General features: G+C 35.4%; 1 protein-coding gene across 8 annotated transcripts in view; it reads right to left on the bottom strand.

Moving 5' to 3' along the window:
- Positions 1-17,669, bottom strand: part of CEP170 (centrosomal protein 170) — a 136,265-nt gene that overhangs the window by 53,644 nt on the left and 64,952 nt on the right. For all 8 annotated transcript variants that reach the window (XM_056131491.1, XM_056131481.1, XM_056131465.1 and 5 more), the window contains exon 8: positions 11,589-12,071. In XM_056131491.1, coding sequence (XP_055987466.1) covers positions 11,589-12,071 — 483 coding nt within the window. The remainder of the gene's footprint in view (positions 1-11,588; positions 12,072-17,669) is intronic.

Raw genomic sequence — 17,669 nt, 5'->3', positions numbered from 1 at the left:
GCACAAATGCCATAAAAAAGTGATGATGTTCAGCATATCTGAAATTGGGGCCATATCTTTCTTTTATATAAAATTTGCTGTTCACACCAATTAGTATTATTAGTTCATAGTTTATTGGTAGCTTCTAGCAGTTAAAAAATGCTATAAGTCTTATAATAAAAAATAATGGTTTATGAAATCCTACATAAATGTAAGCATTTACTGGGAAATGGAATACTGCTAAATAAAACCAGATAAAAAATTTGTTGTCTACATAGTCAAATTTTTCTTTTTTGTTTCACGCTTCATAATTCTCTTAAGGATTAAGTGTAAAATCTTAGGATAAGTATGTGGTTTTTCACTGATTTAACTTCTCTTTATCAAAAAGAATAAGCATATTCAAATAAAGTAATAATTAGTATGGCATAAAATTATTAAAGTATTAAGAGTTATTCAATGCAAGTTTTAGTTCAAACCATAAATAAGGGGCATAACTAATGTTGTTAGAATAAAGCTATTTTATTTTTGTTAACTGAATAAATTCCAACTCTTCCAAAATAAAACCTGACTTTCTAATAGGTTGAGGTACAAATTTTAATCTGAATAATTTAAGACTAATGAGTCTCAAATAGTTAATGATCAGAACTGAAAGAACTGGAAACTGGAAAAGCTATATAGAACATGTGTCTGAGTAAAGAGTTGGGTCTTTAATAGTCATTCTTTTTTTAATTTTAGTGCAATTTTTGCATGCAGGAAGCATGGGATTTTATCACTGAAGTGACACAGTCTTTTGAAAACTACCCACGAGTGACACCCAAGCTTAGTACTCCCTAAACCTCATGAGGTATGGCTCCAGATTCCCCCGCACAACCCCCCAAAATCCAAACCCAAAATCAAAATGTGGCATATAAAATTAGAAAGAATACTGTTGAGATATTATATGTTTAAAACTCAATTATTTTGTACATAATAGTACAATGTACATTATGTACAAAACGGGACATGTACATTATATACAAAATCTGATTTTGTACATAATGCTACTTTAAATAAAAAAATGTTTTAAAAATTATCAAGAGTAATCAAGAAGAAAGGTGGAGAGCAATGATGGTGTGGTATTTTAGAAAAGTGTTAAGGTAAGAAAAGAAATGAGTAAAATTTTGTACTTTTTTGTTTTTTTCTTTTGGGGCCACACCCTGCAATGCTCAAGGATTACTTCTAATTCTGCTCTCAAGAATAACTATGGGTAATGCTCAGGGAACAATATAGAATGCTGGAGATTGAACCTTGGTCTGCTATGTTCAAGGCAAGTGCCTCACCTGCTTTGCTAGCATTATGGCCCAGAGAAGACATTAATAAGACCAAAAATAAGAGGGTATTCAGAGAATATCAATAGCAGAATAATAGCAATTAATATTACTAACTAGATAGGGCAACAAATCTGAAAATAGTTCCTGAAATTAATAGCTATTTAAAATGTAATGAGCAAGTTCTAATGGAGTCATTCCCAATCAAATGCTAAACTTTTTATAGAGATATTTCTAAAGTTTTATCAGCAATGAATGGATGGAGTTGTTCTCTATGTAATATGAAATTATAGCACAGCGGTAGGGCATTTGACTTGCAAGCGGCCAACATGGCCAACCCGAGTTCGATTCCTCTCGAAGAGCCCGGCAAGCTACCGAGAGTATCTTGCCAGTATGGCAAAGCCTGGCAAGCTCCCCGTGACGTATTCAATATGCCAAACACAGAAACAACTGTCACAGTGGAAACGTTACTGGGCCAGCTGGAGCAAATCGATGAACAATGGGAGGACAGTGACAGTGGCAGAGAGTGATTAAAATTAAAAATGATAGTATAATCAAAAAAATAAAATGCAATCAGCAATAAAACCAACAGGTGTTTTTAATTGATGGATTTCCTATTTGAGGTGACAAGAAAGTGGGATATGGGCTGGGAAAACAATATAGAAGCTAAGGGGCATGCCTTGTAATGTAGTGTAGCTGACCCTGGTTCAATCCCCATGACTGCATGTGTACCCCAAAGCAGTGCCATGGGTCACTCCTCAGCAAAGAGGCAAGAATATCTGTGACCATCTACAAGAGGGGCCAACCTTAAACAATCCCCTCCCACACCAAATAATTAAATAAATTTTTAAGAATGTAGTATAGGACATGGGAACATAAAACCATGCTAGCAGTTCAAATACAAACTCGTTATAATCATTACCTAGATCAATCAAATAGGAAATCAGTAAGGAAGCAAACATGAGGAGTTGGAAAAGGTGGGCTTAATATACATCTACAAAGCATTAACTCCCTACTCCCCCATCCCCACCTGAATGCACAGTAGTATTTATGAAAACTTCCTTAGGATAGACCACATGCTGGGGCACAAAACAACTGTCTATAGAATCATGAAGACTGAAGTTATATCAAGAATCTTTTGAGACCACGATCCTAGGAAAGGTGAAATGATTCATTATAAGAAAGCAGGGAAAAATTAAAATATATAGACTAAACAATATGCCAGAAAAAAAACTACCAAAACAATGGGAAAACAAAAGTACAAATCAAAGTGTTTTAAGAAATAAATGAAAATAAAGACGCAAGTATCAGAACATATAAAGACACAAGTTATTAGGAAAATAATACCAAGAAGTTCACAGCAAAACAGACTCACTGAGGAAATAAAATAAAAGGCTGAAACCCACAATTCAACTTCATATCTAAAAAGACTATAAAAGATGGACTTGGCAATAATACAGTGCTTGCCTTGCATGTGACCTAATTGGGTCAGACACCATATATTGGGCTCCCCTGAGCCCAATAGGTGTGATCCCTAAGCACAGATCCAGGAGCAAGCTATGAGCACACCGCTGGGTGTTACCCACACCCAATCCTCAAAGAAAGAAAAATAAAAAGAACAAATAAAACTCAAAGTCAGTAGAAAGAATAAAAGGGAAGTAAAAGTTGGAGCAAAAATAAAATAAAAATTACAAGAATAATATGAAAGATTAGGAAAATCAGGAGGTGGTTCTTTGAAAGGATCAGCAAGACTGACAAACTTCTACTCACTCTCATGAGGAAAAGACAACACTTTTACAGATGAAAAATTAAAGGGGAGAAATTACAAAAGATCCCACAGAAACACTAAGGCCCATAAGCAATTTCTCTGAACCCTTTTATGCTACTATACTGAGAGCATTTTTAAAAAGAAAAGGGTTTAAGACTCCTATAACTTCCCAAGATTGAATCAGGAAGAAATAAGAAACTTGAATGAGCCCAATTAGAGAGGACTGTCACTGTCACTGTCCTCCTGTTGTTCATGGATTTGCTCGAGCGGGCCCAGTAACACTGTGAACTTGTTACTGTGTTTGGCATATTGAATACATCACGGGTAGCTTGCCAAGCTATTAATAATAATTAAATGACTTGGGGGTTGGAGAAGGGAATAAAAATAAAATGTCCAGTGTATAGGTATTAGCAATTTGGTGGTTGGCGTGGTATATTTAACACTAAACCCATAAAACACATATACAGTCCCATTCTTGTAAACCAATTTTACCTAAACATAAAATAAGGAGAGAACCAAAATCCAATACACATTAAAAAGTTTAAACCTATTTCATGTTGCACTGACTATATTGAATATAGTTTTTAAGAGCTGATAAAAACTTAGCACTCCATTATTTTCTTCTTAAGATTAAATTAACCCACTCACATACAACAGATAACACTTTCTTAAGATTTTTAGGGGCTTTTTTTGTCAATAGCCAGCAGTGCTTCGAGGTTATACCTGGCTGTGTTCAAGAGTGACCCCTAGCCATGCTCAGAGGATCACATGTGATGCCAGGAACCAAACCACTGTCAGATGTATACAAGGCTTTATACATTATCCCTATACTATCTTTCCAGCTCTTCTTACAGAGTTAAATCTTTTGCATAAGTGGTGACAGGTTCTTTCTGCATGCTTAAATTATTGTTTAGTTTTTATATATGGCAATTTTGATCAAAAATTGAGCAAAATATTGAACAAAAATTTAATTTTACTCAAAAATCACTAGCAAACTTTCCTCATCAGTGTCTTTTTTGTTTTGTCTATCATTAAATGTGCCTAACTATGCTTAAATCCTTTTTGGTATATTTTGGTTAGCTGTACCTAGTCAATATTCAGGACTAAGGTATACAGAAGTTTTCCTAAAGGGCAGCTGTGCATGGAAGGGCTTGGACTGGAGAAAAAGTTACACAGGGTAAGTGCATGGTCGAAACTCAGGCTCAATCCCAGGCACTACATGGTTTTCTGAGCATAGCTGAAAGTGTATTCTGAGCACTTTGCTGGTAATAGATTCTGAGTCCATTGGGTGTGGCCCCCAAACAAAAAATAGGGCTTTTTACTGTGCCAAAGCACATGTACTTCACTTTTACAGAAGCGTGGCAATTTAGGCTTTGTTTTACCTACTTTTAAATTTTTCAAAAAGTAAAATTATTGTTAAAATTATTCTTATCTGCACTTGTTTAAGATTTAAGAACATATTTTAATACTCAAACCTGTGGGAAATCTTTTAACTGTTAGTGGAAGCTGTGATTTTGGGATGTAAAGTTTAATGTCATTTGTAAAAATATCTGGATCTATCTGATATTAGGGTTACAAGGTGTGAAAAGCTAGAAATGGCCTGAAGATAAATTCCAAAGTTGTGTTCCAAGTAATGGCAACGGTGTTCAAATATCTTGTCATTAATGTAGAGAGATGTTGTGAATTAGGAAAAGAAATATGCCTCTATTTGGATTCAAGCTTACAAATGAACCTTGTACAAGAACAATGTTTTAAAATACTTAGGAATAACAGACAACACATATTTGTGACAGGGGTTATTTTAAGATTTCTCTCTCTTATATCTCACTGCTTACATACAGAAAAGCAATGGATTTCTACACACTGATTTTATAGTCTGCCACAGTACAAGTCTATTGTTTCTAAGAGCTTTTTTGGGTTAGTCTTAGGGGTTTTCTAAGCATAGCATAATGTCATTGAAAATAGTGACAATCTGACATCTTTTCTAACCTGTATCCTTTTTTAGGGGTGGGGGTGGGGGGCTAACCCAGAAGTGTTCATGATTTCTTCTAGATAGGCATTCAGGAATCACTCCTGGCAGAACTCAAGATTATATGGGGTGCCAGGGATTGAACCTGGGTCGGTCGTGTGCATGGCAAGAGCCCTACCATTGTACTAGAGCTCTGGCCCCTAATATCTCTTTCTTGCCTAATTGCTATGACAGGGCTTCTAATGCTACATTAAGTAGCACTGTTCTGAGTAGGCAAAATTGTCTTATGCCTGACTATAGAACTGACTTTTGGTTTTTCAACACTGAATATGTTTACTGTGGGTCTGTGGTAAACTGATTTAATTATGTTTAGAAAATTTCCTTCAATCCCCAACTTATTGAGAGTTATCAGGAATCTGGTCAAAATGTTTCTCTTCTTATACTGATATACACTTGTTTTTGCTTCCATTTTATATCATCATTTTTTCTTGTACTTTAATTTGCTAATATTTTCTTGAGGATCTTAGCATCTTTGCAACCTTGTTCGTTAGGGATGTATATCTATATCTATTGCTATTGGTGATATCTCTGTCTATTTTTGATATTAGAATAATGTTTGTCTTATAAAAGTTATCTAAGAAGATTCCTGTTCCTTTAATTTCTTAGAAGCATCTGAAAAGGATTGGGAATAGGTCTTCCCAGAAAATCAAGTATCATAAAATCAACTTTAAAATAAAGGTGCTTGACATTCTGATTACTTCTCCAGCACTCTAGGAGAGGTTTACTTCTTGCTGGCATCACTGTGCCCACCCTGGAACTGGTGGCAGAACCCTTTCCTCTGGCAGTAGCCTCCTCCCACACTTTGCCATATTAAGAGTCCACACCACAGCTTCTAAAGCACACAGTCACTTACTCTACTCAAAAATTACATTCTGCTCACAGTTAAGTTTCCTGTCATTAGGTGAGGACAAGCAGAGAGAAAAAGAATATCCTTTAGCCTAATCCCTTAGCAACACTGAGGGAGCCTAACTATAAACATTGAACCCCAACACAATAGGAACTCTAGAAAACCAATGGAGAAAAAACATAGGAAATCCACCACGTTCAATGAATGAAAATAGTATCACCGAAGACATCAACAGCACCAACCAACTCAGTTAATCCCGGACAATACTTTTTAGTGATATTATGATGAAGATGTTCAATGAGCTCAAAGAAGTGATGGTGCAGTAGTGAGCAGAGCACAAGAAAGTGTAAGAGTTGAAGTGGAAAAAAAAAACCACTACAATCAGAAATGACAGAAATAAGAGTGTGGTACTAGTATTAAAAATTCAACAGAAGGTCTGAATAACAGACTAACAGCTGTTGAGCAAAAGATAAAGGAGCCACAGGAGAAAAAGAAGAAACCTCTAGGTAATAGCAGATGGTGGGAAACAGTCTGAAAATAAATGAACAGGATACTGAATAACTATGGGACGTTTTCATGAGAATCATCCAAGGCCCTGAAGAACAGGAAGGCAAATGTGATGGAAAAAGAAGGGTAAAAGAAATTGCTAAGAATTTCCCAGTGTTGAGGAATTAGGCAGAAAAATCCAAGAAGTGAAAAAGGTTCCCAGTTAAATAGACCCAACTAGGAAAACTCAAGACATATTATATGTGAAACGACAAAATTCAAGGTTAGAGACAGAACACTGAAAGGAACAATATCAGAAAAGAAACTTACATACAAATGAGATCTCAAAAGATGTCAAATGAGATTATATAAGCTATAAGAGTATGGAAAAATATAGTACAAAAATTTAATGAAATGAACATCTCACCAAGAATACTCTATGCTACTAGATTTTAAGATAGGAGATGGGAGGGAACCTGGAGATACTCACGGAGGTAAGGGGGCACTAGCAGTGGTATTGGTGTTGGAACACTGAATAAAACAGCTCTATTATGAACAACTTTGTAAACTGATGTCTTAATAATTTTTTAAAAAATCTTATGATTTTATCTTTTCTTGCAGCATATCACTTCTTTCAACCACAGATATTTTAAATAATGTATTCCACTTTGAAATAATATCCTAGGAAAGAAGTATTCCTCATTCTTTCCTTTTATTCCATATGACACTGCTTTCATGTATTTCCCTATTCTACATGCTATAATCACCTAATTCATTACTTCAAAATATTATCTTTGAGATAATTACAAATTTTAAAATTTGGTGAACAGTTATGCAAAACAACTACAAACTACTTCTTAAAAAAACAGAAGTCACAAACTATTAGAAACACATTCCCTGTTCATAGTTTGGAAAGATTAATATTGTCAAAATGACAATCTTGACCAAGTTTTACAGAGATACAAGACAGCCCCCATAAAAACATCCATGACATTTCTTAAAAACATAGAGCAAATGCTCTTGAAATTTAAATGGGATAATAACACAACCTCTAGACAAAGAAATATAAAGAAAAAAGAAGATTTTTTTCTCTCTCCCTAACTTCAAACTATATTATAAAGCTATAATAATTAAAACAGTGAGGTACAGGAATAAGGATAGACTCTAGAATCAATGGAATAGATGTCCAGATATATCCCAGATATATAGCTTATCTTCAATAAAGAAAAAGTGTAGAATGGAGAATGGAAAACCTTTTAAAAAAAACAATGTTGGGTAAACTGGAAGATCCTTGGGAAAAAGAAGATGGGTGCCATCACCTTCCCCAACTTCAGGCCCTACTACAAAGCAGTAATAATAAAAACAGCATGATATTGAAACAGAAACAGACCCACAGACCAATGGAACAGAGTTGGATATTCTGACACAGCCTCTCAAGTATAAAATAACTTAATATTTGATAAAGGAGCAAGAAATGTAAAGTGGAGCAAGGAATGCCTCTTCAACAAGTGGTGCTGGACAGAAGCATGCATGGACAGTTCATTCAAAAGAATGAACTAAGACCTCTGTAAAATGCCAAGCACAAAAGTCAGATAAAAATGCATTAAAGACCTCAATATCAGATCTGAATCTATAAGGTACATGGAGGAAAACGTAGGCAGAACCCTTCATGATATTGAAGCTAAAAACATCTTCAAGGATAAAAACCACTGACCAAACAAGTGGAAACAAATATAAACAAATGGGACTACATTAAGCTAAGGAGCTTCTGCACCTCAAAAGAAACAGTGACTAAAATACAGAAAAAGCCCACAGAAAAAATATTTCCTCATTACCCATCAGATAGGGGCTTAATATCCAGGGTATACAAAACATTAGTAGATCTTTACAAGAAACAAATCTCCAATCCCATCAAAAAATGAGGAGAAGAAATGAACAGAAACTTCCTCAAAAAAGAAATTCAAACAGCCAAAAGGCACATAAAAAAATGCTCTACATTGCTTATCATCAGGGAGATGCAAATCAGAACAATGAGGTATCATCTTATACCACAGAAACTGGCACACATCAAAAAGAACAAGTACAACCAGTGCTGGTGCGGATGTGGGGAGAAAGGGACTCTCTTTCATTGTTGGTGGAAATGCTGACTGGTCCAGCCTTTTTGGGAAAACAATATGGACATTTCTAAAAAAAACTAGAAATTGAGTTCCCATAGGACCCTGGAATACCACTCCTGGGAATATATCCCGGAGATGCAAAGAAACACTTTGTTTACTGCCAGCACTCTTCACAGTAGCCTGAATCTGGAAACAGCCCGAGTGTCCAAGAACAGAGAACTAGTTAAAGAAACTATGGGACATCTAGACAGTGGACGCAGCTGTTAGAAAAGTTGAAGTCAAGAAATTTTCTCATAAGTGAACAGACATGGAGAGTATCATGCGAAGTAAAATGAGTCAGAAAGAAAGGGACAGACAGAATAACCGCACTCATTTGTGGAATATAAAATAACATGATAGGAGACTAATACCCAAGGATAGTAGAGACAAGGGCCACAATTGCGCCACAGTTTGGAAGCCTTCCTCATGTGCTGGGGGAGAAGACAGTAGAATGTAGAAGAGACCACAAAGTCAGTGATAGTTTGAGGGAATGCTTGGGATGGGAGATGAGTAAAAGTAGATGCTGAAAGTAGACTATGGACCAAACATGATGGCCTCTCAATATTTGTATTATAAACCATGATGGTCCAAAGTAGAGAGAAAGAAGAAAGGTGCCCGCCTCAGAGGCAGGGGGTGAGATAGGGTGTGGGTGGTGGGAAAGATATTCGTGACATTAGTGGTGGAAAATGTGCACTGGTTGGAGGGATAGGTGTTCGATCACTGAATGACAAACTCAACCATGAAAGCTCTGTTAACTGTATCTCAAGGTGATTCAATTCCAAAAGATTAAAAAAAATTACCTGTAAATATTTATGATTTCCACTTTGATATATATATATATATCAATCAGTGTATCATTACTAATAATTCATTCATAAAAATCGACAGATTAGAGCTAGAGAAATAGCATGGGAATTGAGGTGCTTCTCTTGAACCCCCCGTTTGATTCCTGGCACCATTTATGGCCTACCATCAAGCACTGCCAGGAGTGATCCCTGAGTACAAAGCCAGGAGTAACTGCAGAACACAGCTGGGCGTGACCCCAAATCAAAAGCAACAGCCACAACAACAAAAACTGTCAGTTTAAAAATGAGTAGATTTGATGTTTTTTAGGTAACCTAAAAACCATATAGTTACATGTATATGTCTCAATTTTGTATTTAACATTACCAAGTAGAATCAAAGATAACTGCATGTCAAAAGTACATATATGCTAGCAACTATTTCATAGAATATTGTAATTGCCTATGTTTATAGTAAAATATAGCTCATCAAAGAATTGCACCATTGATTATTCTTAAGTGCCTTAGAAGAAAATCAAGTGTAGATATATATATCTTCAAATCCTTGATCCGATTCTTACAGTATGTGTTAGGTCAGGGTCAGTCTTGTTACTGAATATGAAGGCATGCACTGTTTATTCAAAATACTGAGTAGTACTGAAATACTTCCAGGTGAAGTGTTGAGATACAAAATTAGTAATACACAGTTTGTGACCTTATTGCAGGAAAAAAATGCTCTTTGGGGGAAAGGTTTGGGCTATATTCCTGGTGCTTGGGAATCACTCCTGATGGTGTTTGGGTAAATCCTGTGGTGCTAGGAATCCAAAAAGTGTTTGCAGAATGCAAGACAAGTGCAGTAACCCCTGTACTATCTTTGGCCCAATGAACATTTTGACTTTGTTTCTGGGCCATGTCTGGTAGTGATTACAGCTTATTCCTGACTTTTTACTAAGGGATCAGTCCTAGAGAGATAAGGGGACAGGGAGTCAAACCTGGGTCCACTAATTACAAGGCAAGTGTCTTACCTGCTGCATTATCTCTCCAGCCCCCCAATAAACATATTTTTAACCTCACTAAATTTTGCAATACATAACAAAATGATCAGAATGATGTGAAATAATTTATTAATAGCTTGTTATATAATATTAAGATAAAGTAGCACAAATCTTTTTATCCAGTAAATTCTAAGTAATTAGCAAAGGCAATGGGGAGAACTAATGAGCTGATATACTGATATACAAGTATAAAGATTCTAATACTATTCAGGAGCTAGAGAGAAAGTACAGTTGGTAAGGTGCTTGTCTTGCATGCGGTTGACCTGGGTTTAAGCACCAAAACAAAACAAAAGATTCTAACAGTTTAAAAATAAACTATAATGTCAGTATGATTTTTCATAACAAGCAAAGAAAGAGGAAAAATTTTGATTAATTGAATCCCAAAAAGTAACCAAAGTCTGTTTATTGTTACTGTAAATAGTCTAAAGTATTCTATCAACAAAGTGACTATATTACCAAAGTGAACCTGGTCCACTATCACGTGACCAAATCTTTTCAAAATGTGATTATTGCCATTTTTTTTTTACTTTTTGGGTCACACCCAGCAATGCTCAGGGGTTATTCCTGGCTCTGACTCAGGAATTACTCCTGGCGGTGCTTGGGGGACCATATGGGATGCTGGGGATCGAACCCAGGTTGGTCACGTGCAAGGCAAATGACCTACCCGCTGTGCTATGGCTCCAGCCCCATGATTAATGACATTTTTATTGGAAACATCACAAAGTAACAGGATATACTTTTTCCTTGCATGAAAAAAAAATGATCTTTGTCTTCTCAGAATGTCCACTAGTGAGCTGAGTAAATATTTTTAATTTCATAAGAAAAATATTTGAAGGAATAAATATTAACAAATTTTTGGCTTTGGCAAGAAAATGAACGCAGACTATTTTAAATGAATAAATTCAACATAGATAATAGGAATGGCTTGAAGTGATTTTTCCTCTTCCATTTTTATTGAGGTACCAAGACAATGCTGTTAATTATACAGTTTCATGTGTATATTACAATACCATACCCACCACCAGAATGTCTGCTTTCAGCTCTGAAACTTTGAAATAACCCATTATAAAAGAAAAACTTTTCTGCCATATAGTTAATATAGTAATAGTTTGGTAACTGAGAAGAATAAACTTTCTTTATCATAAAACATGAAGTTCTGAAATGAGTCATTAATTTTACCTTTCAACCTTTTCAAGTAAACTGGAACATCACTTTTAATACTTTTGGAATCCTCTTCGGTTCTTTCCCATACCATCTGAGGAGGGTTGTTCTGTGCTAGCCAGTCAGCTACTTTGTTTTCTGGTGCCATCATTCCTGTTTGAATCCCTGGCAGGTCCTGTGTTCCAGGAGAAGACTTCTTTGATTTGTGGCGCTGATCAGAAGTAAATTTCATCACGTGGTCTCTAATAGTTACCTTTCCTGGAGTACTGTCATCAAATTCAATGGTAAATGAAGCATGCCCTGCACCTGCTGTGTGGGAACTTGTTGTTGGTGTGTCTTTTGTTGGGATTTCATGAATAGTGATCTCTGTTAATTGTGAAGGTTGTTGAAATTCTTTTGTAGGGATTTCAAAATAACTTGGTTCCCTACAGAAAGGAAAATTTACTTCTTCATTTGCAGCTGCAGATTGTTCCTCGGCTTGTTTGGCATCTACGCTGCATCCTAATGAGAAAATAAAAAAAGAATTCAGAGTATTTGGGAACTTCTGGCATTTAAGGGAATACAGAAACGGCCACTGGAATTCTTGACAAGAAAGCAAATCAATCTGGATGAAAATCAATGGAAAATGTCAGAGAAAAGAAAATAATTTTATTTTAAACATGGCACTCATAAGAGATGCAAGTGAAAAAGTAGTAATTGTGAAGTACTGCAAAGCAGTTAAGAGATGAAACTTGCATGGCTAGGTACCCCATTTTTTAATGAGGACCAAGAACTTATCAAGGTGTGAAAGAACTGAAATCAAACATAAAAGGAAATCTGTGTTTACTGGTGTATAATTTTCTTCTCAAGTCAGGAGGAGGAAATAGATAAAATACTCATGAACTTAAGTAGAGCCCAAAAGGTGAACAGATGCTCAAATCAAAAAATAAACATAAAAAAAATGTGAGTAATGTTCTAGAAATAATTATTCCACTTATGTTTATTCAACATCATATTCAGAAATACAAATTTTGGAACAGCAAAAACAGTATTAATGATGTATAAATAGTAAAAGAAAAATAGTTTTTTACAAAGAAAAGAATGATTAATGACAAAAACATGGTTTTCTTGCAACCTTGCAATTCAAGAGGAGTGCAAAAGAAATCAAGTAAAAATAAAAAATTCATTTGCCAGTTAATAATTTCAGAAGAAAACTCACATTGTTTTTTATAAAGCAGGATATGCAAAAGCATAAACATTTGTTGGTGTGAAAGTGATTATAAATTTCAGATCAAGACCAACAAAAGTTGGCAGGAAAAGCAAACAATCCTGGAAAACTACTATTATTTTTCAGAAAATAAAGGTATATAAATAGTGCTTTTACACAAAATATGAAAATAGACTGTTTTGTTAACAAAATGATAACTGATATGTTTTCTGTTAAATGTAATTATGAAAAATTTAAACTGCTTTGTTTTTCAGGAAACAAAGTAACCATAGTACTTATTAAAATGGTAACAGGTGAGTTCAAATGAATTTTTTTCTAAAGCTCTGAAGAAGAGGTCATTTAAAAATATACAGATCAAAAACCATTTGCAAGATTTTTAGGAAAAGAAGGTGGCACAAAGAAGTTGTTTGTGATTACTGTTTTTTCTTTTTGTGAGGAGAGGTGGTGGGATAGGAAGCGCTGCATTTGATATGCTCAGGGCTTACTCCTGGCTCTGTGGCTCAGACATCACTCTTGGAGGTGCTTGTTGGATGGGATCATGGAAGGCAAACATCCTATCTACTGTACCATTTCTCTGGTCCCTCAAATATTAAACCTCACTCAAATTTATCAGGTGCCAGAATTGATTTCTAGGTAGCGCTCTGAATATGAAACAAGCTTATGCTTGTTTTATAACTTTTCATTTAGGTGACAAAAATGGAACAGCAATATCTCTGTAATTAAGTACATAGGTTATGACATCAAGTTCCATACCTAGTTATTTTTAAAAATCAGCAGAAGGAAAAGAATGGAAGACGATGGAAACTATTTTTAACGTTCAATGTTTTCTTATGAAGAGATCAGCGGAAATAATAAGTATGTCAGAATAATGGCTTTTTCCAAGTCCATTTTCTCTCTTGAGTATGTATTTCTTTCTATCATGCCTCCCCAAGATTGTGTTCTCTCTGCAGCACATAAATCTCTCTCTCTGGAATGCCCTGCCACAGAGGCAGGGTGGGATGGGGGGAATGGGGGTGGGAGGGATACTAGGATCCGTGGTGGTGGAAAATGGGCACTGATGGAGGGATAGGTACTTGATCATTGTATAATTGAAACCCAAGCACAAAAATTTGTAAGTCTACAACTATACCTCATGGTGTTTCACTAATAAACATAAAAAAAGAGTAAAAAAGAAAACTCTCTCCTTGCCTTGTTTAAAAGTCTCTGTTGTCTAATGCCCCGCTCTTCCTCTTTCTGTCTCTTTCTCTTTATTTCTGGACAACAAATATTCTCTCTTCAACACATGCCTCTCTCTCCCTCCCCCCTCACATCACTCTAAATGTCTTTCAATAAAAACTGCTTTGCAACAAACACATACACATAGTCTATAGAAAAGCTACACATTAGCAAAATCAGTATTTTTTCATGCTGTTTGAAAGAAGACCTATAGGATTTCATTATTTATTTGTTAATTAACATCGTTTTATTTAAAAACACAAAATATAAAAAAGACTTTTAATAACCAACAGTCACATTTTCAGAATTTTTAAGTTATGTATCTTTTTCTGAACAAAATATTCATAAAGTTTCTTGTTTTGTTTTTCAGCCATTCTTGGTGGTACTCAGGGTTTACTCCTAGCTCTGCTCAGAGATCACTCCTGGTGGGCAATAGGGACCAGGATTGAACCTGGTTCGGCCCTGTGTAAGGCAAATACCTTGCTGCTGTTCTAGTGTTCCTCCCTGTCCCTTCATGAAGGTTTTGAGCATTTATTACAATCAAAGGCCTGACACTTAAAATTTCCATGAAAGTAAAATGAATTAACCACTCCACATTATATTAAGAAATCCATTAATAAACATTAATGATCTATTCACTATGTGCAATATACATGATTTATTGCACATAGAACTAGTTCCTTCCCTTTCCTTCCTTCCTTTCCTGCCTTATTTCCACTCTTCCCTTTCTTCCTTCTTTCTACTTCCACCCATCCTTTCCTTTCCTTCCCTTCCAATTTACAAATCTACACATACTTATATATATTCATTCATTTTTTTTTCCTTCCTTCAGATTAAGAGAGTAATGTTGAAGACAGGGGTTGTGGTAGAAAATACCCATTGCTGTGTAGGAATTTAGATTGTTTATCTAAATGAAACAATATGGCTGAAGCAAAATCCCGCAAAAAACTGACCTAGGCCAGGGATGAAGTTCAGTGGTGTAGCACATATTCACATGTATGAAGCTACTAAGTTTGATTCCCAACAGCATGCAAATGTGCACATGCACACACAACAATAACAACAAAACAGGTCTGGGGTATAGAATCATTAACTTGTGATTCACTTGTGATTCAAAGGGTCTTTCCCAACATTTGCCCTTTGTATAAGAAAGTCACAGTTAATAGTGATATGTATAAACATTTTTTCACAGTACAGTTAATACTGCAGAAGTAAATAATTACACATCACTATTTTTAAGAATAGCATTCCTTTAGTGTGCTATAAAACCACCTTTCTCTCATAAAAAAAAATTTAGACACGTTAACATCTAATTTTCATAGGAATCAATATCGAAAATGTTAAGTGGCATAAGTAGCACATAATTATTTGGTGATTTATAATAGCAGGCAGCTTGGTTTAAGTAGAAATATGAATTTTAGTGTGAATGTGAGAAGAGATGTAAATTTTAATAAATTGTGGTGATTTATAATACCAGGCAGCTTGGTTTAAGTAAAATATGAATTTTAGTGGAAATGTGAGAGGAGATGTGAATTTTAATAAATTGTGAATCAAGCCACATTTTCCTAGAAGTGGAGAAATAGCCCTATTTACCCAGAAAACCTTTGTGAATATTTAAAGAGGTAAAATATTAAGTGAGATCATGAAAATTAGCAGAACGAAGCCTGGAATAAAATGTCAAGCAAGTTTAAACATTTCTCATCCCCCCCCACCCACACTGGGCAATTAAGGAAATAAAAAGACCAGAAATCTAACAAAAACCTCAAATCAAATATAATAGAAAGGATCTAACTGAGTCTTTGTAATATTTATTCAGATTACATGTGGCAAATCTTTAAGTAGTATAAAATTAAGATTTAACACTAAAGTTATATTACTTTATAAATAAGGATAATTACACTGAAATTGTTTTACAATTAAAAGCATTGCACTGAAGCACTATCCTCCCACTGTTCATCGATTTGCTCGAGTGGGCATCAGTAATGTCTCCATTGTGAGACTTATTGTTACTGTTTTTGGCATATCGAATATGCCACAGGGAGCTTGCCAGGCTCTGCCTTGTGGCCGGGATACTCTCGGTAGCTTGCTGGCTCTCCGAGAGGGATGGACGAATAGAACTCGGGTCGGCCATGTGCAATGCAAACATCCTACCCACTGTGCTATAGCTCCAGCCCAATTTTACAATTAAAAATGTTATGTAATAAAACACAGGAAAAAAAAAACAAAACAAAAACCCATCCAACCAAGCATCAAAATCATAGTAACTGGGAACTATTCATTATATTGTTTTTTCCCCCCAAGGATATCAATACAGTATCATAGTATAACAACTGATATTTACAATGATGATTTTGTTATACAGTAAAAACTTAATTATATTCAATTTTCAGCTTAAGAAAGCAATGTTTTCTGAAACAAGCAGTGGAATGTATTATTTGTTTAATAGAAACTTAGGGACTGGGTAAACTTTTAGAAAACAATTGTCATTTATGAAAGTAAAGTTCACTCATATGGAAAACTCATTATCTGAAGGAATGTATTTCTATGAAAATAATGAAACAGATTAAGTATGGGCTTACATTAATTAGGAAATGTAGAACTATTAGAAAATTATTTACTGGGATCTTCTAAATTAATCAAAAGATGAAACAGCTTCTCTCAAAACACTGACAGAATGTATTCTGGAATGAAAAAAATTAAAATGTCTTTCCTTCATAAATTATTTTGTCTTTACTAATTTAAAGTATTATACTAATACTTTATAATAGTATTTTGCTATAAATCTCAATTCTTCAACATTAACAACTACTTAGTAAGTGATTATGCTTGAATAAATAGCCTCTCTAAACTGAAAGAATAATTGGTGAAAACATGTTTAAGTTTCGATAGCACAGCGGTAGGGCGTTCGCCTTGCACGCAGCCCACACGGCCGACCCGAGTTCGATTCCTCCGCCCCTCTCGGAGAGCCCGGCAAGCTACCGAGAGTATTCGATATGCCAGACTCAGTAACAACAAAGTCTCCAATGGAGACGTTACTGGGCCCGCTCGAGCAAATCGATGATCAACGGGAGGATCGTGATCGTGATGTTTAAGTTTTTAAGATGTCTTATAACTGTACTGTTTTTTTTTATTAAAAAATTTTTTTAATTGGATCTCTGTGAGATAGTTAGAGACTTTCATGATTGTGCTTCAGTCATACAATGATCACCAGTGCCCATTTTCTACAACCAATGTTCCTGGTGTCTGTCCCTCCTGTCACCCCCACACCATCCACCCCATCTCTGTGGCATGTACATTCCTTCTTACACTCTCTATAATTTGGGGCATTAGAAATCTGTATTGATTTCTAATACAGATTCTAAGAGGCCATCATGTTTGGTCCTTAGTCTACTTCCGCACACATCTCCCATCCTGAGCGATCCCTAAAACCATCATTTACTTAGTGGTCCCTTCTCCATCTCAACTGCCTTTTCCCCAGCACGAGAGGCAGACTTCCAAACCATGGGGCAATCCTCCTGGCCCTTATCTCCTCTGTCCTTATGATTTAGTCTCATAGTATGCTACTTTATATTATACAAATGAGTGTAGTCATTCTATATCTGTCACTCTATGGCTCATTTCACTTAGCATGATACTCTCTATGTCCATCCACTTACATGCAAATTTCATGATTTCAT

This window comes from Sorex fumeus, unplaced genomic scaffold, assembly GCF_029834395.1.
Source record: "Sorex fumeus unplaced genomic scaffold, SorFum_2.1 ptg000007l, whole genome shotgun sequence".
Taxonomy (NCBI): domain Eukaryota; kingdom Metazoa; phylum Chordata; class Mammalia; order Eulipotyphla; family Soricidae; genus Sorex; species Sorex fumeus.
Note: the sequence above shows the minus strand (reverse complement) of the source record. Positions and strands in the feature narration are given on the sequence as shown.